The sequence below is a fragment of the Sciurus carolinensis genome, chromosome 6 (genome assembly GCF_902686445.1).
Source record: "Sciurus carolinensis chromosome 6, mSciCar1.2, whole genome shotgun sequence".
Lineage (NCBI taxonomy): Eukaryota > Metazoa > Chordata > Mammalia > Rodentia > Sciuridae > Sciurus > Sciurus carolinensis.
In genome coordinates this window covers 57,539,107-57,564,110 of record NC_062218.1, presented here as the reverse complement: position 1 = coordinate 57,564,110, position 25,004 = coordinate 57,539,107, and the positions used below count along the sequence as shown (strand labels likewise).

General features: G+C 35.4%; 1 protein-coding gene across 4 annotated transcripts; it reads right to left on the bottom strand.

Moving 5' to 3' along the window:
* Window positions 1-23,613, bottom strand: Gtf2h2c (GTF2H2 family member C). 4 transcript variants are annotated; one of them, XM_047555601.1, is made up of 16 exons: window positions 23,573-23,610; window positions 18,633-18,715; window positions 17,639-17,716; window positions 17,282-17,318; window positions 16,990-17,076; window positions 16,102-16,152; window positions 15,718-15,772; window positions 13,180-13,285; window positions 12,066-12,156; window positions 11,823-11,910; window positions 11,201-11,308; window positions 9,426-9,489; window positions 7,289-7,392; window positions 6,501-6,603; window positions 2,437-2,476; window positions 11-470 (listed from the first exon to the last, which is right to left on the bottom strand). In XM_047555601.1, the coding sequence occupies exons 2-16, from the start codon at window positions 18,686-18,688 to the stop codon at window positions 351-353; spliced, it is 1,188 nt and encodes a 395-aa protein (XP_047411557.1). In that variant the 5' UTR covers window positions 18,689-18,715; window positions 23,573-23,610; the 3' UTR covers window positions 11-350. The 4 variants fall into 4 exon arrangements, with proteins under 4 accessions (XP_047411559.1, XP_047411560.1, XP_047411557.1 ...); XM_047555602.1 differs by lacking the exon at window positions 23,573-23,610 and adding an exon at window positions 23,490-23,551; XM_047555603.1 differs by lacking the exon at window positions 2,437-2,476 and having other exon boundaries at window positions 1-470; window positions 23,573-23,613.
* Window positions 23,614-25,004: the final 1,391 nt, after the last annotated feature.

Sequence of the window (25,004 nt, the reverse complement as noted above, 5' to 3'; positions counted from 1 at the left end):
TTTTTACACAAAATTAAAGAATTAAATCACAAAGATTCTATAGTCACTTCAATTATAAAACAACAAGATTATTACATCAACTTAATCATTTTAAGTAATTTATTCACAATAATGCATAATGACTGAAAACATTATGACTCAAAGTAACAGAAAATTAAATTAAATACAATTAAATACTCTTGAAGTCTAGGAATTTCTGTGACAGGACGCAAATAAAAAATTTTATAAAATATTTTCTTAGCAAAAAGTTCTTTAAATCAGATTTTCTTCTCAAATTGTTTTTCTAAAGAATCATTTTATTTACAGTTACAAATTTCTTTAGCACACACAATGTATACTACATGCTAGAATCAAATACCTGAAGGAGTTGGAATCTTATGAATACAGCCAGGACAACAGTGGAGACAGTCATGAACAAAAACATCACAGTCTACACAGAAAACATTTTGGCACACAGGACAAACGTAGACCTGCAGCAAAAAGAAGAAACACTGAGTGAACAAAACTAGTTTCCTGAAGTACAGCATACTTAGAAGAAATTCAAGTTACTTTGCTCTTTTATATCCCTATATTTTCCCCTACCCATCTATCTATTTATGTACTGTACATTCTCAAATTTGGGGAAATTTATCTTTTTCCCCAAACCATACCTTAGAAATGAGGGAAAGAGCCTGGCATGTGGTACATGCCTGAATCCCAGTGAATCAAGAGGCTGAGGCAGGAAGATCACAAATTCTAGGCCAGCCTGGGCAACTTAGCAAGATTGTCTCTAAATAAAAAATAAAAAGGGCTAAAGATGTAGCTCAGTGGCAAAATGCCACTGGGTTCAATTCCTAGTACCAAAAAAAAAAAAAAAGAAAGAAAGAAAGAAAGAAAGAAAAATAAAAAGGAAAGACTTTGTTTTTGAAAACCAGTGCTAGCTAGTCTTGAATGCTTAGAGACATCACCTGACAGATTCAAGCAAAAAGAGAAGCACAAAAATTAAACCAGGCACAATGGTGCTGGCCTGTAATCCCAGTTGGCCTGTAATCCCAGCTGCTCATAAGGCTGAGGCAGGAGGATCTCGAGTTCAAAGGCAGCCTCAGCAAACAGCAAGGTGCTAAGCAACTCAGTGAGACCCTGTCTCTAAATAAAATACAAAATAGGGCTGCAGACAAAGTGTTCTACATTTTAAAAAATTTAATGCAGATTTAGTTTTTTTTTTTTTTTTTGGCAGTACTGGGGATCGAACTCAGGGCCTTATGCTTTCGAGGCAAGCATTCTACCAGCTAAGCTATCTCCCCAGCCCCAGATTTAGTTTTATTTAAGAATGGCCTCCTAATTACAAAAGTTATATTTCTCTTTTAATTAAACCTTTAAAACAATATGTCAATTACACATAAGACAGAAAAGAAATCACTTTCTATAAAATTTAACAAATTGTTTTATGAAACATGAGAGTAGAATAAATAAGAGATACATTTTTGTTGTTTTCCTTTTCCATTTTCTTCTTTTTTTATAATTTTTTTTAAGCAATACTTAAAAAATTTTTTTTTGGTGGTGAGTATCAAACCCAGGGTCATATTAGCATGCAAAGTACAAGATCTACCACTGAGTTATGCCCTTGGCTCAAAACAAGCAATACTTCTAATATTTAATATAACTTATAAAGTACAGTTTTAAATATCAACAAGTAGCTTAAGTAGTAAAAAATTAAAGTTAGACACAATTTATATTCTCTGCATTTATACAAGTTTATATATTCAAATTGGCTATCTTCAAAAAAGATTTTTTAAATTTTTAGTTGTGGATGGACATGATACCTTTATTTTATTTATTTATTTTTATGTAGTACTGAGGATCAAACCCAGTCCCTCACACATGCTGGGCAAGTGTTTTACCACTGAGCTATAACTCCAGCCTCAAGAATTTTTTTAAAAGTTTTCTTTTTGTTGTTTTGAGATGCAGTCTAGCCACATTGCCCAGGGTGGTCTCAAACTCCTGGGTTCAAATGATCCTGCTATTTCAGTCTCCTGAGTAACTGGGACTACAAGAGCACGCTACCATAACCAGCTCTGTCTTAAACATTTTTAAAAAATATTTTCTTATTGGCACAAGTATTTTATCTTTGGCCACCTTAATAACTTCAAAATGAGTTATAACAGAACCTGAAGTATAATATGAAGAAACATTTAAAATACTCCCAAACTTAATGCAGTTTAGCTTGAAAGCAGAAGACAAAGTACTAAAATACCTTTATAGCAAAGCTTGAATGCAGAATGATGAAACTACTATTTAAATTATTTTTCCCATTCTATCTTTACCTACTGTAATTATATTTAGAAAGAGTAACCTGATAAAAAGCCTGATCTTCAACGACTATTGAAAACTTATCATAGTACCATTTTCTCAGTATTACTTACATATTACTGAACATTTAGAAAGCAATGAACTTACATGTTGGTCTTTCAATTCCCCCTGACATCCATAACAAAATCTGAAAAGAGAGATTAAGGATCATTTTCTTTCTTTTGTTCTTTTTTAAGAATTCACTCATTAAAGTAATTCAGCAAAATCTCAATAACTAGAATCGACAGTTTTTAAAATTCCACAGTATGTTCTAAGGTCATTAGATAGCCCAGAATTATTTTTTTATTAAAGTTAAATATATGCACATGCTTTTTGAACTAGGATTCTGCAAAAGAATTAAACCCCTCAAAAATTATTTGAGTTACTATTTTTTAATTCTCCCAAACTTAGTAGACAGTGGTAGAATCCTAGAGGAAGAGAAGTAAACTTCTTACATATAAAGACAATGGATGTGTTATAGCTTCATTTTTAATAGTGGTATATAGAGTTAAAAGTTCTCAGAACTGAGGCAGGGGGTATAGCTTAGTGGTAGAGAACATGTATGAGACTGGGTTCAATTCAATTCCCAGGACTCAAGTTAAAGAAAAAGTTGTCAGGGTTTATTACAAAAAACCAGAAATCCCCTGCCTACCTTCCCCCATTTCATTTCCAGCATCCTAGAGTCACTTTCTCCTAAGTACCAACTGTTTAAAGTTACTCATAAGTACCAACTCTTGGCTCTTTATAGGTATTGGTATGAACCTCCACCTATGAAAGATGAGAATTTAATGTCTCTTTCAACCCTTTCGAATCACATGCTAGAAAAGTGTTCTACCACTGAGCTACATCATCAACCCTTTTTATATATTTTACTTTTAGACCTGTCTAAAATTACTAAATTTCCCAGGCTGTCCTCAAACATACAATCCACCTGCCTCAGCCTCACCAGTAACTGGGAGTACACAAGTGTACCATTTTGCCTTGCAAAATTTACATAACTTTTGACTTGGCAATTTTATCACTAAGAACCTGCCAGGTACTCACACCTGCAAAAATGTTAAAAATATAGATATAAACACTATTTATTAATAGCAGAAGGAATAATTTTAAATACTTAACAGGAGGCAAATGTTTATATAAACTATGATATATCCATAAAATATTCAACAATTTCAAAAAGAACATTGATCTAGCTGGGTGCAATCCTAGCCACTGGGGAGACTGAGGTAAGAGGATCACAAATTCAAGTCTAGCCTCAGCAATTTTAACAAGGTTCTGATCAACACAAACCCTGTCTCAAAATAAAAATAAAATGGGCTGAGGATGTGGCTCAGTGGTTAGTGGTTAGGCGCCCCTGGGTTCAATCATCTCTGGTACTAAAAAAAAAAAAAGAAAAGAAAAAAAGAAATACAGACAATAATAAATGCTGGATGGGATATGAGGAAAAAGGAACACTTTGTAAATTAGCATAATGATTTTGGAAATCAGAATGGAGGTTCCTCAAAAGACTAGGAATGAAACCACCATTACCCAGCTATATCACTCCCCAGTATTTATTCTAAAGAATTAAAGTCAACATACTATAGTGATACTTGTGTACCCATGTTAACAGCAACACAACTCACTATCCAGATTAGGGAACCAACCTAGGTGTCTGTCAGCAGATGAATGGATGAAGAAAACATTGTGTGTATGTATGTATGTATGTATGTATATATACATACATACACACACACACACACACACACACACACACACACACACACACAATGGAGTTTTATTCAGCTATAAAGAACTTGAATAAGGGGCTGCTATTGTAGCTCAGTGGTAGAATGCTTGCCCAGCATGTGTGAGGCACTGGGTTCAATCCTCAGCATCACATAAAAATAAACAAATAAAATAAAGGTATTGGTCCACCAGCAACTTAAAAAATTTTTTTTAAAAATGAATTTATGTCATTTCAAGGAAAATGGATGGAACCTGAGAACATTGTTAAGTGAAGTAAGTCAAGGGTCTTATGTTTTCTCTCATACGTAGAAGCAAAAAAAAAAAAAAAAAAAAAGAAAAGGTATGTAGGGGGATCACATGGAAACAAAAGGCAGACCAGGGAAAGGAGGAGGTGAGAGAAAGGGGAGCTAGTAGGGAATGATATTAACCAAATTATATTGTCATATTTTATGCATGATATGTAACAACATATCCCACTATTATGTATAATTGTAATGTACCAATAAGAAATACAGAAAAAATTAAAAAGGGCTGGGGATATAGCTTAGTGGTAGACTTCTTGCCTAGCGTGTACAAGGCCTTGAGATCAATTCCCAGTATCACATACACACAAAGATTGATCTGGATATGCTTATATGAAGTGAAATGACTTCCAAATGTTTTTTTACATGTGAAAAGCAAGTTGTCTGCTAGTCAGTGGCTTTAAATCTTGGAATTTTTAATTTGTGTGTGTGTTACTGGAGATTGAACCCAGAGGCCTTCTATCACTGAGCCATACCCCCAGCCTTTCTTCTGAGATAGGCCTCAATTATTGAGGCTGGCCTCAAATTTGCAATCCTCCTGCCTCAGCCTCCCCAGTCTGGGATTACAGACATATGCCTTCATACCTGTCCTGGATGGTCTTAAAAGTAAATCTTTACTTCTCTTTCTCTTTTTTCCTTTTTTTTCCCCCCAGTGCTTAACCACTGAGCCACACCCCCAGTCCTTTTTATTTATTTATTTATTGAATCACAAATATTGAGTAAAAAGAAGACAGAAAACATACACAAGGAGACTATAATGCAGAATATAGAGGTGTGCCATGACCTAAATCTATATCTCCACAAAATTCATGTTGAAAACTAGTCCCCCCATGGTGGTGGTATTAAAAGGTGTGGCCTCCAGGAGGTGGTCAGGTTATACAGGCTCCACCTTCAAGAATGGGGTTAGTCAGAGATCCAAGATGGTCGAATAGAGGAGGTTGTGTTCCTGGCTGCTCTGTGAAGTGAAATGAAAAGAAAGCAGACAGGCAGCTTCTCCACAAGCAGGTGAACAAAAAAAAAAGGGTGGGGGTACTTCACTGGAATCTAAAACTGGACATTCAAAGCAGATCAGGACACAGGAGGTTGGATATAATAAAATAAGAAAAAATCCCCCTCAGCACAGCCACTGCCACAGCCAGGCCAGGAGCTCCAGCCAGGGAGGTTCCACCATGAGAGTAGTAGAGACAGAAGGGAATTAAAGGAACCCACATTTTTGGGAGACCTGAGGCATGGCTGGGTACCAAGTCGTTTAGAGACCAAGGACATTGCCCAACAAACCTGAAGGACTCGCTGCACAATATTTGAGTATAGAAAGAAGCTGCCATCTCTAGGTGGCATTTGGAAGACAAAGGAAGGAACCACTTTGCAGCTGCAGTGGGAGAGCCAGCAACTGAGGAAGCTGATTCCTGGCAAACCCGAGTCTAGTAAACACACTGTATGGCATAGAGTGTGCCCAAGAGACCACAAGAATAAAAAAGGTCCTTTTTATTTTGAGACAGCAACTTGCTAAGCTTTGGGCCTAAGTTGCTGAGGCTGATTACAAACTTGCAGTCCTCTTGCCTCAGCCTTCTGAGTCACTAGGATGATAAACCACCATGCCCAACTTACTTTTCTAGGACTATTCAATAACAGACTACCTTTACTTCAGGCTTTACTAGTGAAATTTCATAGGAATATCAGTAATGAAAATACATACAGATTCCAGATTAATTATGTTCTGCCAACCTCTTATTTTCATTAGGGTGCTAGAATTCAAGAGAGTCAACTATTAAATAATCAGGAATTTTGAAAGTTGAACAGTTAAACTGTTGTAGTCAAAAACTGGACATGGTGAGAACATTTTAGTAAAGAAATCAACAAATACTGCCAGTCAGAGTTTTTTCTTTTTTAAAGAACTGATTTACCTACAAATATATCACTCATATTACAAATAAGTGAGGTTAGGGAAATTAATAAATTTCTGGAGATTCAGATCTATTCAATAAAGAGTCAGTCAGTCATAAGACATTCTACATTTCATTTTCTGTTTTAGAAGTAATCTTACTCAAATTAATATGACTGTCTTTTTAAAAGTAGTAATATTCTATAGACTAGTTTACTTACCACTTGTAACAGATAATAAATTAATCAAGACTCATATACCTTTCTCCTTTATAGTCTTCTAGGGGAATTTCTTGAAAAGCATCCAAAGGAAATAAATGATGGTAGGACCGTGCCAAATGTGGAGCAGACACCAAAGTAAGACCTAACACATAAAACAAAGACACGTTTAATAACCCAAACCTCATAAAGACAATGGCTGAAAAGTCAAATGATGTTAACTTTAACTTAAGCTTTTTCAATTTATTTTTTAATTTTAATTTTTACAATGCTAGGGATCGAACTCAGGGTCTCATACATGCCAGGCAATGCTCTACCACTGAGCTACATCCCCACTCCTAAAGTGTTTTTAGGATTTCAGGTATTCAATTCTCAGTTTACCTGGGGTCCTAAAAGGAGATTCCAGCATGAAGTTTTAGTTCTGACACTAAGTATGTGACCTCTTTTGCAATCCATTTACTCAAAAATGAAATAAATTTTATAATTCTATTACTTTAATTCCTTATTCTACATACACATAAATTATTTGTACATTATATAATATACATTATAAAGGTTAAGAGCAAGAAAAATGTCTACTAGATCTGTTGAAGTAGCTTGAAAGAATACACTTTTTTTTCCCCAGAAAGAGAATCAGGAAACTCTTCATAATGCTATGTTTATTCTTGGAAGTAAAGTACTGGGTACTCAACGAAAAAATAATCAATTTCTCTTAACACAGATTAAATCCAGAAACACAGGAGTCAACATTTACATTTATTTTAGCAGCAATATAAATGAGGAAGATATTTAAAATTGATTTACCAAATAATAAATAATTGGTGTCTTACCACATATTTTACATTCAACAGGAAGTTCACAGTACTTTGCACGACACTGTGGGCAAAAATAGCCTCCTAATGTAAGCCCTGGCTCAGTGTTATTATCCAAATGCCTGTAGGGGAAAAAAGTTACTTTGAAAAGGTGATACATACATAAAGATGAAAAGGAGCTAAAGAAAGTGTATTACCTTTATCTTAAACTCTGGTTCTATTTTACAATCTATTTAAATTTATTTGAAAATATGAGTATGTCTTATAGATCACTTAATGCTAGATTCATTTTTTGTCTTTCTTCCCCTCCATTTTTATTTTGAAATGTCTTAAAATTCACTAATCTTCTGAAGTGACTAATCTGCTATTAGTCCTATCCAATGTAATTTTTCATCTATCCTATCCAATTCAATGTACTCTTCATTTCTAAAATTCTGACTTGGGTATTTTTTATACTTCCATATCTCTTATCACTCTCAAGTTCTCCTCTACTTTCCTGAATTTATGAAGTACATTTAAAATTGCTATTTTAACATCTTTGCCTATTTACTCTATCAACTGTGTTTTTTCAGGCTGTTTCCATTCTATAATTTTTCTCAGTGTTACAGCTCATATTTTCCCTTCCATGACTACTCATTTTTTTTTTGTTTGTCTGTTTTTGTTTTTACAATACTGGGTATTGAACCCAGGGCCATTCTACCACTGGGCTTCCTCAACCCATCCCTTTTTATTTTTTACTTAGAGACAGCATCTTGCTAAGTTGCTGAGGTTGGTCTGGGAATCACTATCTTCCTGCCTCACCCTCTTCAGTTGCTGGGATTACAGGCATGTGCCACTAAGTCTGGCACCAAGTTTTTCTTTTTTAGAGACATTGGGGATTGAACCTAGGGCCTTGGGCATGCTTGGCAAGTACTTTACCACTGAGTTACGTCTCAAGCCTATGTCTAGTCACTTTTAAAAATTTGTTCTATATATGACAATAGAGTATATTCTGACATTTTTATGCAGATATGGGTATCTAGTCATTTTTGATTGGCTGCTAAACATTATGAATTTTACTTTGATTTGGGAGCTAGATTTTTTAAATTGCTTTAAATATTTGGGGTTCTGTTCTGCAATATACTTAAGAAACTTGAAAATAATTTTATCTATTCAAAGTTTGCTTTTAAGCATTGTTTGGCTGGTCTAGATCAGCCATTAATCTAGGGTTAATATGGTTCTATTACTGTGGACTCTACTAAGTGTCTGTCACAGTAAGAAGTCTTTCCACACAAACTGGTGAGAACATGAACTGTTCTTTGCCCTGTATGAGCTCTGGGGGTTATTTTATTTGCTGTTTCCAATGGTTCTCTCCCTGGTTTCCAACAGTTTCCTCATACAAATGTACTGATCAACACTCAGCTGATGACTGATGAGCAAGTCTCTGTTCATGGGGTAGTTCTTTCCACTCCCACAATATTACAGCCATCTCAGCCTCCCCAAATGCAGAACTTTGTCTCTTAAAATCAGTAAGACACCCAGACTGCACTGCAACCTGGAAATTCTAGGTAGTAAACTGGAGCAGGCATACGACCTACCTCCTTCATTTCCTTTCTTTCAGGGACTATTATCTGTACTGCCCATTATCCTATGCCTGAAAAACATTGTTTTATGTATTTTGTCTGGTTTTACAGGGGCACAGGAAGGAGGGTAAATCTAGCCTGTTACACCTTTATGGGTGGAGGCAGAAGTCTTGATTATGACTGAATATTCACTTGCTTAAATTTAAAACAAGGTATACTCAGAAAAGTCTAGGTTCTATGACTTCGCCTTTTCTCACACACATCCACCAAGGTATAAACATTTTTTAGTTTTCACTTTCTATTTCCATTACTGTTGTTTTTATTATAAACATAAATAAGTGTGTATTATCTAGTCACATCTCCACCTTCCTTTTAGATGACTGATAGCATATTACAAACCTCTCTCTATTGTGCTGTTTTACTTGGTGATATATCTTGAGGTCATGTCATAGAAGCGTAGTCATTCCTTTTTATGGCAACATAGAAAGTAATCTTTAATAAAGCCATTATATTTCAGACTCATTTAAAAATTTATAACTTAGCAGAATGAATTTAAAATGTTAAAATATCACTGACAATAGGTCTTTACTTACGCCATGCTGAAAGAGGGTTTTGCATCTTGATCAGACAAAGAAGCAATGGTGTGCTGAGGAAAACCTTCATAGAAAAAAAAATGTGCTGATTTCTTTGTTTTCAAAGAACAGAATTCTAGGACTAGGAACTAAAAATGTTTCTACCAGAAAACAACAAAGTTGTACAGAAACTCACTATTATGCCTCTTAGAAGCATACACTTATTTTAGTTTGATACACTGACTATAAATCCAAGCTACAAATAGAGGAAATGGATGAAAGACCTGTCTGCATATGACCTCATAGTCTAAAGCTCATATCCAGATTTTCTAACTTAATAATAATTAATAGTGCTTTTTTAAAAGAAAAGTAGTTCATAAGTTTTATATATATAATACAGTGGAAGCTTATATTACTTAATTCATTTTCATTTTATCTAAGCAAATATTTCTGTTTTAAAATTTTGGAATGTCTTAACAGTTTATTTTCTGTGTAAAATTCTAAAGTGTGAAAACAGGAAATGCAGAAACTGTTTTAAAAAAAAGAAAAAAAGAGAGAGAAAAAGTTCTCATTACATGAATTTTTTAAATATATGTACATATCAAACAAATAAATCAGCTGGGTACAGTGGCACATGCCTGGAATCCCAGAGACTTAGGAGACTGAGGCAGGAGGATCAAGAATTCAAACCCAGCCTCAACAACCTGGCGAGGCCCTAATCACCTCAGGAAGTCCCTGTCTCTAATAATAAACAAAATTTTAAAAGGCTGGGGATGTGGTCCAGTAGTTAAACATCTCTGGAATGAATCCTTGGTACCCCCCACCAAAAAAACCAAAAAACAAAAAAACCAATAAATTGACTAGAGAGTGGTAGAGTCATGCTTAGTATGCAAAAAGCCCTGAGTTTAATCCCCAGCATCACAAAAAACAAACAAATAAAATACATAAAAGTAAAGGTGGCACGGTGGAGCATGCCAATTGTCTTAGTTACTTGGGAAGCTGAGGCAGGAGGATTCCTTGAGCCTAGAAATTCATTCCAGCCTAAGCAACATAGAAAGACCCTCTCTCAAAAATGAAAATAAAAGTAAAGATGAATGAATGACAGGGCTGGGGAGATAGCTCAGTTGGTAGAGTGCTTGCCTTGCAAGCACAAGGCCCTGGGTTCAATCCCCAGCACCGCAAAAAAAAAAAAAAAAAGATGAATGAATGACTAGCATTGGGTAACTGAAAAGGGATTAATAATCCTAAAGGACTCTAACAAATCCATTCGAAGGACAAACTTTAAGTTTAAACAATAACTTTAAAATGGGATAAGGAACTGTATCAGTAAATCAAATGAACTTAGCCATCATAATGTCTAAAATGTACTGAATGTTACATTAATCATTATTCTAAATGCTTTATTTGTATTAATTCAGTCTTTGCAACACAGAGTAAGGCAGATACTAATATTATTTTACAGATGAAAAAAAATAGGAAAGACAGGTTGATCAGTAATATGGCCAAAAACAAGGAAGAAAAGCATTTCATCTCACTGACATTTAAAAAGCAAATTAAGCAAGGAGAGTCATATTTAAAAAGTCATATATTTTTTCAATGTAAGGGTAAAAATTTTCATTATAAAATATTTGGAAAATACAGGAAAACAAGTTTTGTGGTTTTTATTTTTTCTGATTATAAAACATTTAAGTTAAAAAAAGAAATTCATAAATGTTAAAATAACATATAAATGAAAACAGAAAGCCTAGTTTGAAGCAAAATATGCATTTTAAAAATTACACAAAATATAAACATACCCATACGAATAAGTGAGCATTCAGAACTTGAGCTGGCAGGAGGAGGACTAACATGATGTGTTAGCAATTCTTTGTAATGGCTTTCATCTAAAATAACATGGTATGTGCCTAACAAAATGAAAAGCAAAGAAAAGATACCAGCTTGGTAGACATAAGAACAAATTATAATTTCTATGTAATTCTATAAAAATTTTATCATCTGAAAATGCATATTTTCAAAATAATGATTTTGGCTAAATTATCATTTTAAAAATCTTATATAAGTATTATATCTCTAAATCAACTTCTCTAGGAATAACAGTAATTATAATTTCAGAACAGTAATTATAATTTAGTAAAAGAAAAGGTTTGAAATCTTTACAAAGCATTAGAGTGAAATTATTAACTTTTCAAGAGTTAAAATACTTTCTCTAATCACTGACATAACTACTGAAAATTCACTGCATTTTGAAATGATTTCTTATAGAATCAATGATATATTTAAGATGACTATCCATATTTTGCACCATGGGATATGAAATGATTTAAATTTAGTGTTGTAAAATGGGATTAAAGTACCCTAATTTAATGTTATTTCTTTGACAGTAATTATGAGTAAATATTGAAGACAGTAGATACATACCACCAGTTTCACGAGCAAGTACAGTGCAAACCCGAACCTCTGCAGATAATCCAATAACAGACACTCTAATTTTAGCTGCCTTTAGGGTCTTCATAAAATTCAAGAAAATAAAAGATTTTAAGGAAAGAAGAAAAATATTTAAGAATTAATGTATTTGGAAAATAGCACTTTCAAAACTAGTAATAAATTCACTATAGAATTCTCTTTAGAGTTGTAACTTGAGTTTTGATATACTGGTTGTACCTTGATTAGATCATAAATATTAGATGGATCACAAGTTGTAAGGCTGCTAAAGATGATTAGGACTTCTCTACTTGTATGTCCAGGCATGTGTCTATAAAAAGATAAAATGCACTCCAATTAGGTCAACAAATAAAACTAGCAAAAGATTTATCTAAGAGAACATTATACAGTTCACACATTTAGACCACAGAATACCTCAGACCACAGAATACCTCATTTGTTTCAACATTACATAGGAATAAATTTTTAGTATATTCTAAACTTTTTTTTTTTTTAATATCAGGGATTGAACTCAAGGGCACTCAACCACTGAGCCACATCCCCAGACCTTTTTTATATTTTATTTAGAGATAGGGTCTTGCTAAGTTGCTGACGCTGGCTTTGAACTCATGATCTTCCTTCCTCAGCCTCTCAAACCACTGGGATTACAGGCATGCACCACCATGCCTGGCATTTTAAACACTTTAACATAGATTTTTCTTTCTCTTTCCTCCCCCAGTGCTAGGGATGGAATCAGGACCTCACACATGACAGACAAGCCCTATACCAATAAGCTACATCCCAAGCTCTACTATAAATTCTTCAAAAATTAGCTATAGCCGGTTGTGGTGTCACACACCTGTAATCCCCAGTGACTCAAGAGGCTGAGACAGGATTGCCAACTTTGAGACCAACCTCAGTAACTTACTGAGGACCTAACCAAATTATTGAGACTCAGTCTCAAAATAAAAAATAAAAAGTACTGGGGATGTGGTTCAGAGGTTAAGCGCCTCCGGGTTCAATCTCCAGTACCAAAAAAAAAAAAGATAATTCACCTACTAAAATGTAAAATAAACATTACTAACCAACACCAAAATAAACATCATACATGACATTACATATTTTTCCTACGTAACTATTTTTCATAAATGGCTTCATGGAGACCATGTTAATATATTATCATTTCAATTTAACTCATTCAAAAAACTTTTTTTTTTTTTTTTTTTTTTTGTGGTGCTGGGGATTGAACCCAGGGCCTTGTGCATGCAAGGCAAGCACCCTATCTACTGAGTTATATCCCCAGCCCTCAAATAACTTTTAAGCCAATTATAAATAAGAAATGCAAAATACTAACTTTAGAGTTTGCATAGCCATGCTTAGAGAATTATAAAGAGATGGTTCTCCATGACACGTCATATCAACAGCTTTCTTCAAAGATGTTATATGTTTCCTTGGGTTTCCTAAAATAAAAATGAAATAATCTTTTTTTAATAAAATGCTATGTATATATAACATGGAAATATATACTTCTTCCAAAATTTATATATTTATGATATTATAGAATGCCTTCAATTTATATGCTTATCAAATTGCGCTTTTATCAGAAATGTTTGGTAGATAATCTCACTTTATATTGAAAAACAGAACACAAATAATTGTCTCTCTATATCACACATCTCTTTATAGCACACATATTTTTAAATAATATTAAACAAGAGTATCTATATACTTTTTTTACTCTTAATATTTCCATAGTTCATCTTTTTTTCTCTCCCCAGAACTGGGCACCAACCCCAGAGCCTAATACATGCTAGGCAAGTGCTCACTAAGCTACATTCCAGTCCTTTTCATTTCATTTTATTTCATTTTTAGTTTTAGGTGGACATAATACCTTTATTTTATTTTTATGTGGTGCTGAGGATCGAACCCTGGGCCTCTAAGTGCTAGGCGAGTGCTCTACTACTAAGCCATTACCCAGCCACCCAGTCCTTTTTATTTTTGAGACAAGAACTTGCTAAACTGCTCTGGCTGGCCTCAAAATTTTGATCTTTTTGTCTCAGAGCTGAGTAGGTTGGATTAAGGTGTGCAAACACATGGTCATAGATCATCATTTTAAAGACCAATGTATTTTCACATTTAAAATCTCTGAAATCAGTATGTCTTATTATCACTGATAGGTGGGCAGCTTTCATGACATAACTGTCACTGCCTGCTCAAGTGTGGACCTAAGAATAGCTCTTCATATGATATTGATTCAATTGCACTATGTACATTGTGTTATTCAAGTACCACCACCATAAAAATGTTTTTCAAAAATTTATTAAGCAGGGTGTGATGGCCCACCCACAGCTGTAATCCCAACGAGTCAGGAGGCTGAGGAAAGAGGATCACAAGTTAGAGGCCAGTCTCAGCAACTTAGTGAGATCCTGTCTCTCATAATAAAAAATAAAAAGGACTAGGGAAGTAGTTCACTGGTAAAGTGCCCCTGGTTCAATCTCTAGTACTGCCTTCCCCAAGAAGATAAAATTAAAATATATAAAATAATAAAATGTTGAATTTTTTGTTTGTTTGTTTTTCATGGTGCTAGGGATAGGACCCAGGGCCTTATGTATGCTAGGCAAGTGCTCTACCACTGAACTACTACTAAACTTGTGCTGAAGACATAGACTATGAGGGCCATGTAAATTTGGGGGTATTAACAGATATCTTTTCACCTCACGGGAGAATTATCAGAGAATGAAGTGAGACAAGCCAGGATCTGCGAAAATACTGTATGTGAAATTAGCCCACCTTTGAACATATATCAATAATTTCCCTTTTGCAGTAAAGCAAGTCTAAGGTTGTTTTTGTTTTGTTGTTTTTTTGAAATGCTGGGGATTGAACTCAGGGCCATTATGAGCTATAACTTGCAGCCTCAAGATTTTTTTGTTGTTGTTACTTGCAACTGAGTTTTTTTTTTGATCACTCCAGGTAAATACACCTCTCATTCCTCACTCCTGTAGTGAAAAACTATTAATGAACAAAGTGTGTCACTGCCCTTATGTATATTGACAAAGATAAAGGACTGAGAACCAGATTTAAGGGATGCTGTACTTTTCAAAAGATAAACTAGAATTGACATAAATATGTAATAGCAAAAATACCAAAGGAAACAAAAACTGCATTATCTTTTAAGAGACTAAAATTCAGTTAGCTGTTATACATGTAGAAAAACTAATTCATTTAAATAGCTACAATTTTCAATTTTTATGTTTTTTGCTCTTTAAATTAGATGTTTTAACTTTTTAAAAATTAAGGTATGGTGAAGCATGCCTATAATTCCAGGGACTCAGGAGGCTGAGGCTTCAGCAACTTAGTAAGGTCCTGTCTCAAAATAAAAAATAACAAAAAGGAATGAGGATGTAGCTCAGGGATATAGCACCCCTGGTTCAAGCTTCAAACAAAAACAAAAAATTAAGTGAAAGATTAAGTGGAATGTTTATAATAAAGTTATCTTAATATTTTCAGGGTAAGAATATACATGTCTTAAATAAACACATTTTACATTTAACATAATATTATTCACTACTGTGCAGAACTCAATGTAAAACAGTTAATCTTGGTTGGGAGTGTAGCTCAGTGGTAGAGCACTTGCCTAATATGTACAAAGACCTGGGTTCAATTCCCAGCAATGCAAAAATAAATAAATAAATAAAAATAAAATTAAATAAAACAGTTAATCTTAGATCCCAAGAGATACAGGGGTAGAAGGGTGAGATTATTAAATTGTTTCAACTACAAAGCACAGAAGTCAGTTTCATACTACTTATTATACAGCCCTTATGAACAGGGTTAAAAAATTGGATAATTAAAGCAAAGTCCTTGAGTCCTATAAAGGTTATTTTATGCATACCTGAGAGTTCAGTCAGTTTTTCAGCTCTTTTACTCTTAGTTACAATTATTCCAATCTCAAAATAAAAACAAAAATGATTATTAATTTCATACAAAATTATTTACTCTTGATAAGAATTTATTTAACTAAAATAAATCAGTACCTATAGAAGAAATAAGCAAAACAGGAGGAACTTTTTCTCACGGTGTTCTGACAAATAAATTTAGCTGTAAGTTCACTTGTTTAACTTGTAGAGATATTTTGCTTTTCGTTGACAAGTGTACCAGAAATGTGTACACACTCTGGGTCACTTAATTCATAGAATAGTCCTATTTTGAAAAAACATATATATATTTGGCAGGAAAATAGAATTCTTATTCTGAATTCTGACACGTTTCTACATACCTGACTGATAGGATTTTGATCAAAATACTCTTCTATGAAGTATTCCAACAACTGTTTGAAGAAAACAAAAGGAAATACTATATAAGGGCAAAACAACAATCACAGAGAACATGTCCCATTAATGTTAATGTTCTGTGAAACCTATTTATCAAGCATCACTTCTCATGTTTTGTTTTATTTTAAATTTTTTGCAATGCTGGGAATGGAACCCAGGGCCTTACAGATGGTAGGCCAGCTCTCTGCCTCTGATCTATACTCCCAGTCCACTTTTCATTATTTTTAAACTTATAGATTTTTCAAGAAATGTTCAGCTATAAAAATATTAAATAGTAAAAACATGTATTTGAAATGCTGGGTGTTAAGACAGAAATGAGCTAACTTTTAAAAGATGGGACAGGCACAGTGAAGAACTGGGAAAGCTAAGGTAGGAGAATCTCCTGAGGCCAAGAGTTCAAAGCCAATCAAGATCCCATCTCAAAAAAAAAAAAAAAAAAAAAAAAAAAAAAAAAAAAGAATCCATTGGGCCATGACAAAAACAATGCAAACAAGGAAAAGATCCAACAAAGAGAAGAAAAGCACAACTGAGGCTTTAATAAATTAGGAATATGAATGTGCTTGTAAACTGACAAGACAAATTCAAGTAAGTCAAAGGAGAATAAAGATTCAGTAAAGAAAAATGGATAACTCACAAAGCAAGATTCTGACTTGGGGTAGGAGGATAGAAATTAAACACACAAATAATTAAGTGTTTTGGTTTATTATTTCCCTAAATGACCAGGAAGCACTTCTGCTTAGTTATCATTTATGTTAACCAAAAATAATTATTACATTCTTAATTTTTTTTCTTTAGAATTCCCCACAATTAGTATACTAATGATTTTACAATACCTTTAAAGTGCATGTCAATCTGTTAGGCTTTAAATCTTGGTCTTCCATTGTTCTTGATGCATCTACTACCACATAAAGGTGGCGCATCTACATAAAAAAGGGGGGGAGACAATTTCCAAGTACATTTTTGAGTAAGAAGTAAAAATGGCATTAATATTCACATATTCTGCACATCCATTTTTAATATATTCTTTTATAAGGTTTGTCTTTTACTATTGTTTATTCTATCAAGCCAAAATGTTTCTCTAATCCAAACTATTCCATATTAGCAAAGGAAAAACTAATAACATACCATTCCAAGTCGTACTTGTCCATGGTGCTCAAATACTCTGTTAAAATTATACAAACATTTTAATGGACCACTATATACTAACAAAAAAATCAATACAACTTTCCAACTAATATGTACCTTTTAATGAAGTAAATTATTAACTTTTTTAATATACATAATGATAAGCACTGTAAATAGTTCCTGGAGACCATATCCCCACTAAGGCAAGGCTAGGTTGCTAGTTCTTTCCCCTATTCAGACAAGAAATCAGTTTCCTTGAATCACAGCTGAAAGGAAGTATTAAGTATGATTATGGATGGTGAAAGGATTTATGGAATGCATTTTCCTTTTGTAACACATATAGAAGAATTTATATACCTTTTTCTCTTTGCCTTGAAAAGAATGTCTTCTATTGTAGCTTTAAGTGAACCAGATTCATCTTCTTTAAGAATTTCCCTATAAGAAGTAATTGTTTGAAGAGATAAGCTGAAAATATTAACTCAAGAGAAATGAAACATATGTAAAAGATTTGCACATTTTATAGATTTGTATGTTTTATAGTAGCACAATTCATAATGGCCAAAAACTGTTATTATCAACTTATGTGTTCATCAACTAAAGAATGGATAAACAAAATGTGGTATAACAATATAAGGGAATACTATTCAGCAGCACAAAGGAATGAAGCACTAGTATACACTACAACATAGATGACCCTTAAAACAGTATGTTGAATGAATAGAACCACCATACCACATATTATATGACTATGTGAAACATCCAGAAATAGAAAAATAGAAAGTAGATTAGTGATTGTTTCCAGGTAGTAGAAATGAAACTGATTGTAAATAAGAATGAGGATCTTTTTTTTTTGGGTGCTGGGGATCGAACCCAGGGCCTTATGCTTATAAGGCAAGCACTCTACCGACTGAACTATCTCCCCAGCCCCAAGAATGAGGATCTTATTGGAGTGGTTAAAATGTTCCAAAACTGGGTAGGAGGCACTGGCACTCTCCTTTAATCCCAGTGACCCAAGAAGCTAGGCAGGAGGAACGCAAAGGTTGAGGCTAGCCTTAGTAACTTTGAGAGGCCCTAACAACATAGCAAGACCCTGTTTCAAAAAATAAAAAGGACTGGGGATGTGGATCAGTGGTTAAGTGCCCCTGGGTTCAGTCCCCAGTATTTAAAGAAAAAAAAAAAAAAATTCCAAAACTGGCTTATGGAAATGGCTCCACAACTCATTAAATTTTCTTGAAAAATCATTGAATTGTACAATGGAAATGGGAGAATTTTAGCAGACCTAAAATGTAGTTCACTAAATTAAAAGAGAGAGAATGTTCACAAGAAAAAAGGACAATAATGCACTACTTACCATGTCCTCTCATAGCCACCTTCCCATCGCTTAGTTCTTTCAGGTTCTTCATCCATATTTTTAAAAATGTATTATTCAGCACTCTATAAAAAATTAGATCATTAATTTTCTAAAGATGTTTGTTATAAAATGCATACACTTATGTGAAAGTTAAAGAGAAACTTTAAAAATTAAAAAAATGAGAATGCAAGGATATTTTAATGTTAGTTTCTAGTCTATTCAATTGTTATAGGATGAAAGTACAAAACCTTCATGGAACTCTTTTTTTTTCTATTTCCAATAAATAATATGAGTACTTATAAATAAACCTGGCACCAACAGAAATAAGTATCTTTTTAAATTGCAAAAAAAAAAAAGTTTTGTAGATGTGTAATTATGGGAAGTAGGTACAGGTGTAGCTAAAATAAGATTAACCACAACTGAAAATTATTATGGCTGAGTGATAGACACATGATAATTCATCATACTCTTTCTCCACCTTTGTGTAGGCTTGAATTTTCTTATAATCAATAAAGTATTTATCTTCTTCTGTAAAGTGTCTGTCCAGTTCCTTGGCCCATTTATCGATTGGGTTCTTTGTATTTTTGGTGTAAAGTTTTGTAAGTTCTTTATAAATTTTGGAGATTAGTGCTCTATCTGAAGTGTGTGTAGAAAAGATTTTCTCCGACTCTGTAGGTTCTCTTAGGTTCTCTTTTCACATTATTTATTGTATCCTTTGCTGAGAAAAAGCTTTTTAGTTTGAATCCATCACATTTATTGATTCTTGCTTTGATTTCTTGTGCTTTGGGAGTCTTATTAAGGAAGCCAACATGATAAAGATTCAGGCCTACTTTTTCTTCTATTTGGTGCAGGGTCTCTGGTCTAATTCCTAGGTCTTTGATCCATTTTGAGTTGAGTTTTATACAGGGTGAGAAATAGTGGTTTAATTTCATTTTACTACATATGGATTTCCAGTTTTCCCAACACCATTTATTGAACAGGCTATATTTTCTCCATTCTATGTTTCTGGCTCCTTTGTCTAGTATGAGATAACTGTATTTATGTGGGTTCATCTCTGTGTCTTCTATTCTGTATCATTGGTGTGCCTGTCTATTTTGGTGTCAATACCATGCCGTTTTTGTTATTATTGCTCTGTAGTATAGTTTAAGGTCTGGTATTGTGATACTTCCTGCTTTACTCTTTCTGCTCAAGATTGCTTTGGCTATTCAAGGTCTCTTATTCTTTCAGATGAATTTCATGGTTGCTTTCTCTATTTCTGTGAGAAAAGTCATTGGGACTTTAATTGGAATTGCACTGAATCTGTATAGTGCCTTTGATAGAATGGCCATTTTGACAATATTAATTCTGCCTATCCAAGAAATGGGAGATGCTTTCCATCTTTTAAGGTTTTCATTAATTTCTTTCTTTAGTGTTCTGTAGTTTTCATTGTAGAGGTCTTTCACCTCTTTTGTTAGATTCTCTTTTGTTAGATTAAGTGCTAAAAAATATATGAAAAAGTGTTCAACGTCTCTAGTAATTAGAGAAATGCAAATTAAAATAACTCTAAGATTTCATCTTACTCCAATTAGGATGGGTATTATTAAGAACACAAGAAATAATAGGTGTTGGCATGGATGTGGGGGAAAAGGCGCACTTGTACATTGCTGGTGGAGTTGCAAGTTGGTGCAGCCACTCTGGAAAGCAGTATGGGGGTTCCTCAGAAAACCTGAAATGGAACCACCATTTGACCCTGCTATCCCACTCCTCGGTTTATACCCAAATGACTTAAAATTAGCATCCTACAGTAACACAGTCACATCAATGTTTATAACAGCTCAACTCACAATAGCTAGACTGTGGAACCAACCTAGATGCCCTTCAACAGATGAATGGATAAAGAAACTGTGGTATACATATACAATGGAATATTACTCAGCCATAAAGTAGAATAATATTATGGTATTTGCAGATAAATGAATGGAATTAGAGAATGTCATGCTAAGTGAAATAAGCCAAGCCCAGAAAACCAAAGGCTGAATGTTTTTCCTGATAAGTGGATGATGATACATAATGGGGGTGGGGGTATGGGGGGTAAGAGAAGAATGGAGGAACTCTGGATTATGGAGAGGGACGTGAGAGGGAGAAGGGGGCAGGGGTTTGAAAGATGGTGGAATGAGACAGACATCATTACCCTATGTACATGTATGATTACACAAATGGTATGAATCTACATCGCGCACAACCATAGAAACAAAAAGTTGTACCACATTTGTGTACAATGACTCAAAATGCAGTCTGTAAAAAGAAAAATAAATTAATAAAAAAAATAAAAAGCTAAGAGCTATGAACCAGCCTATAGAATAGAATTGCAAATGTATATCTACTTCACTGAGCAGGCAAAAATAAATGAAAAAATAAAACAAGCTTCTTTATATTTTTTTAAAAAAATATTTATTTATTTAGATACTGAGAACTGAACCCAGAGAAGCTTTATAGTCCCAGTCCTTTTTTTTTATTTTTTATTTTGAGACAGGGGCTTGTTAAGTTGCCCAAGCTGGTCTTGAACTAACAATCCTTCTGCCTCAGCTTCCAGAGTAGCTGGGATCACAAGTATGTGCCATCACACCTGGCATAATCAAAAGTTTTGAAAACTGTAAGGCTTATAATTCATAAGCACACAAATTAAACATACAATAAGACCTCAAATATTTAAGGAAAAAGACAAAGGAAATACTGATATTCAATAAATGGGAAAAGTGGTATCAACTGCATGAGAGGATTAAGAGTAACTGGGTATTTTCACTTATTTTTTCTTTTCTATATGTTCTTATTACATCAACTTCTTGAATAATTAAGGATAAAATCGATGGTAGGTAAAACCCATGAACCATAACCAAGTAATAAACATCCCTAACAACTTTATCACCACCTTTCCCAACGCCATCTCCTTTCCTACTGCATGCTCAATTTTCTTCTTCCATAAAGGATCAAAGGATTTTGTGGGGGCAGGAGGGGCACTGGAGATTGAACCCAGAGGCACTTTACCATTGAGCTACATTTTGAGATAGGGTCTTCCCAAGTTCCTGAGGTTGGCCTAGAACTTGTGATCTTCATACATCTGCCTCCCAAGTAGCTGGAAATATAGGCATTTGCTACTATCCCAGGTCAAGGAATCTTAAGTGCCAAGAAACTGAGGACAATAGCATATCCCCTGTCATTGGCAAAGACAAAGATTAATTTTTGTGTTGAGGACCACAACCAATACTTTACCCCCCTAGTTATTCATTGCTTCTATAAAAAGCTATTTTTTTTTAATAGAAAGAATTGCCAGGGGTGGTGGCACACACCAGTAATCCCAGTATCTCAGGAGTCTGAGGCAGAAGGACTGCAAGTTCCAGGTCAACTTCAGCAACTTAGCAAGATTCTCAACAACTCAGTGAGACCCTATTTCAAAGTAAAATAAAAAGGACTGAGGATGTAACTCAGTGGCAAAGTGCCTGTGGGTTCAATCCTCAGCACCAAAAAAATAACAAAATCTGAAGAAATGACCTACAAGTGAACATTTGGAACTAAAATCTACTGACAAGTTGGAGCCTGCTTCTAAGGCATCACTGCTTTTTCTGGCACCTACTACAATCAGATGTTATTAACTAAAATTCTGTATTTTTCCCCACTGAATTAACAAACCACTCTTTGACACTGTAAGAAATTCATTTGTTGCAGGAAACTTGGTGAGCCACTTTAATATCATGAAAAACTGGGCAATAATTTTAACATCTATGCCATTTTAATACCATGTTGGTGCCTTGTAGGTTTGATACATGTAGGAGCACAGTATAGAGACTAAATTCAACATTTTGATTCTGTCTGTGTTATCTGGATTTATTGAGACTCAAGACCAGAAGGATTGGGGTGGTGGCTCAGTGGTAGAGCACTTTGCCTAGCACCTGTGAAGCCCTGGCTTCAATTCTCAGCATCACATGAAAAGATAAATAAATAAAGGTATCGTGTTCATCTAGAATTAAAAAACTGTTTTTTAAGAAACCAGAAAAGCTCACATAATGTTCTCAATATTTTAAAACTCCAATTTTTGAAAACAAGGCTCCTGCCATTCATCACATCAATATTTAAATTGCACTTTACTTTTAGTTGTTCATTATTCATTCTCTGAAGCTCCTAAACAAAGTAAGAACCAATGAATAGAAACTGGAAGCCGGAAAGATTTTGGCTCATTGTGTACAAGGACATCTTCATTAGAACTGTCTGCAATGGGAAATCAGAGAATGGACAGGAGCTCCATCAAACTACAGATATACAAAAGTTCGATGTTTAGAATTCATTCTATTAACAGAAGAGAGCTTTATGCATCTTGGAGAAAGAGGTACTCTGGAAGATCTCCAATGGCTTATGAATTTCCAATAGTACATCATCTTAAAAATGTCGCTGATCCATTTCCTGGAATCCAAACCTAGAAGAGCCCCAGTCCCCAAAGTAAGCCTATACTTGGGATTGCTGTTAATATGAGTTCGGAATGCAGCAAACAAATGCGAGTTTCACCAACCATCATAATCTGTAAAGCTATCCCTCACACCCTACCCTGCAAAACACGGTAATGAGACGGGCAAGGGCGATCACTGTCCCCGTTTTTCAGATATAGAACTCAAGGTACAGAAGTTGGTCACTTTTGGAGGCCACAGGGCTGGAGGTAGGTCACAAACTCGAACCCGGCATCACATTGCTAAAACTCTGCACTAGGTTGAGAACCATTCCCCAGACCGCAGCCCCCATGCTTCCCCACGGCTGCCAGCACGGAAGCTGTCCTCCGCCTTCACACGTCCCTGCTACCCTAGGAGGCCAGCGAAGGCAATTCGACCTGACCTCGGCCCTAAGGCCCCTCCTTGCCGCCGCACTTGACAGCCTGCCCCTCCTGGGCGCGCACGAACCTCGACCCGCCAACTCACCAGTCTTGCCGGGAAGTTTCTGCCGGAAGCACCGCCCAGTCCTAAAAGAGCCCCGCCAATGTTCTTCCGCAGCGCGCTGCAGTCACGCAGAAACGTTCCGGCTGGGAACTTGCCAGCCAGAGAGGGGAGCATGGGAGCAGTGAGTCCCCCAGAGCTGACTGGCTGCTTTCCGACTGGTCTTCACAAAGCAGCGGGAAGAGCGGTCCCTATTCACTTCAGGTAATTTAGAAGCACGGCAACCTTGGTTCCGATCTCTGAGAACGTTGATTTTGTTGATTTCTAAAGGTTGGGATGAAATACTGTAACCACCGCAACAAGGCCAGGGCCTTGCTGTGCAACGGTTTCTGGACTCCTCTGCTTTTATTAATTCAACAGATATTTATTAAGCACCTACTTTGGGCCTGATGCAGTTCTAAGCGCTGAGAAAAAGGTAATAAAAACTCAAAAATCTTTGTCCTGGTGGAGTTTTCCTTCTACTCGGGGGGAACTATCAAGAAAAACTGTGCGGTGGTATACTCCTGTAATCTCAACTACTGGAAGTCTGAGGGAGGAACATCGGAAGTTCTAGCCCAGCCTGGGCAACTTGGCAAGGCCCTGCCTCAAAATAAAGAATTAAAAGGACTGGGGATGTAGCTCAGTGGTAGAGCATCCTGGTTCAATCACTAGGGGAGGGAGGAAGGATGAAAGGAAGAGTGGGAAACGTAGCAAATGGCGGTAGTACTATACAGAAAAATTAAGCTTAGAGAGGGAAAGGGTTGCAGTTTAGAACAGGGTGGTCAGAAGAATTTTCAGTGGGAAAACAATTTAGCCATAACCTAAAGGAAGGAAGGTGTTAACCATAGCATTACTGGAGGAAAAAAAACCTCTCCAGGCAAAAGAAACAGCAAGTGCAAAGGCTCTGAGGTAGAAACACATTGGTGTGATTTAGGGACTGTCACAGTGGGCATAGTGATGTCTCTGGAGTTTTTAGGGCAATGGGTCCCAGGTCCAAGGGGCCCAGAAGACCGGGCTCAAGCACCTTCCCAATATGCCAATTATGGAGACTAGCTGTGGTGAAGAAAAGAAAAAGAGCTTTAATCAGTCTGGCTACACTGGGAAGAACAAATAAAGAGGTTCAGTGACCTAAGACCTGTCTTAAAAGTGTTGACAAGAACGTTGAGGATTTTACAGCAAAGGGGAACCAAGGTAAGGATTGGAGGTTTGTATGGCTTAGAGGAGTTGCAAAGCTGGCAGAATTAGGTAGTCTTGGTCAGGCCATGGTCTGGTTGGTCATCATTTGGGGACTGGTTCTAGGAAGCTCCTGGAAAGCCATTATTACTTGAGGGCTTGATTCAGTTCCCATCATGATTGCTCCCACTTTGGGGGCAACCTTGGTTCCACATGGGGCAGTTGCTCCTGCTTAGCAAGGGCAGTCATCCTGGGGTGATCCGCT

Excerpts from the sequence above, each read along its gene's own strand:
- Gtf2h2c (XM_047555601.1), bottom strand. The coding sequence starts at position 18,688 with ATGGATGAAGAACCTGAAAGAACTAAGCGATGGGAAGGTGGCTATGAG. Across the intron at positions 11,309-11,822 it reads ACTTGCTCGTGAAACTGGTG|GCACATACCATGTTATTTTA; the intron begins GTATGTATCTAC and ends TCATTTTGTTAG. Across the intron at positions 7,393-9,425 it reads AAACCCTCTTTCAGCATGGC|GCATTTGGATAATAACACTG; the intron begins GTAAGTAAAGAC and ends TTTCCCCTACAG.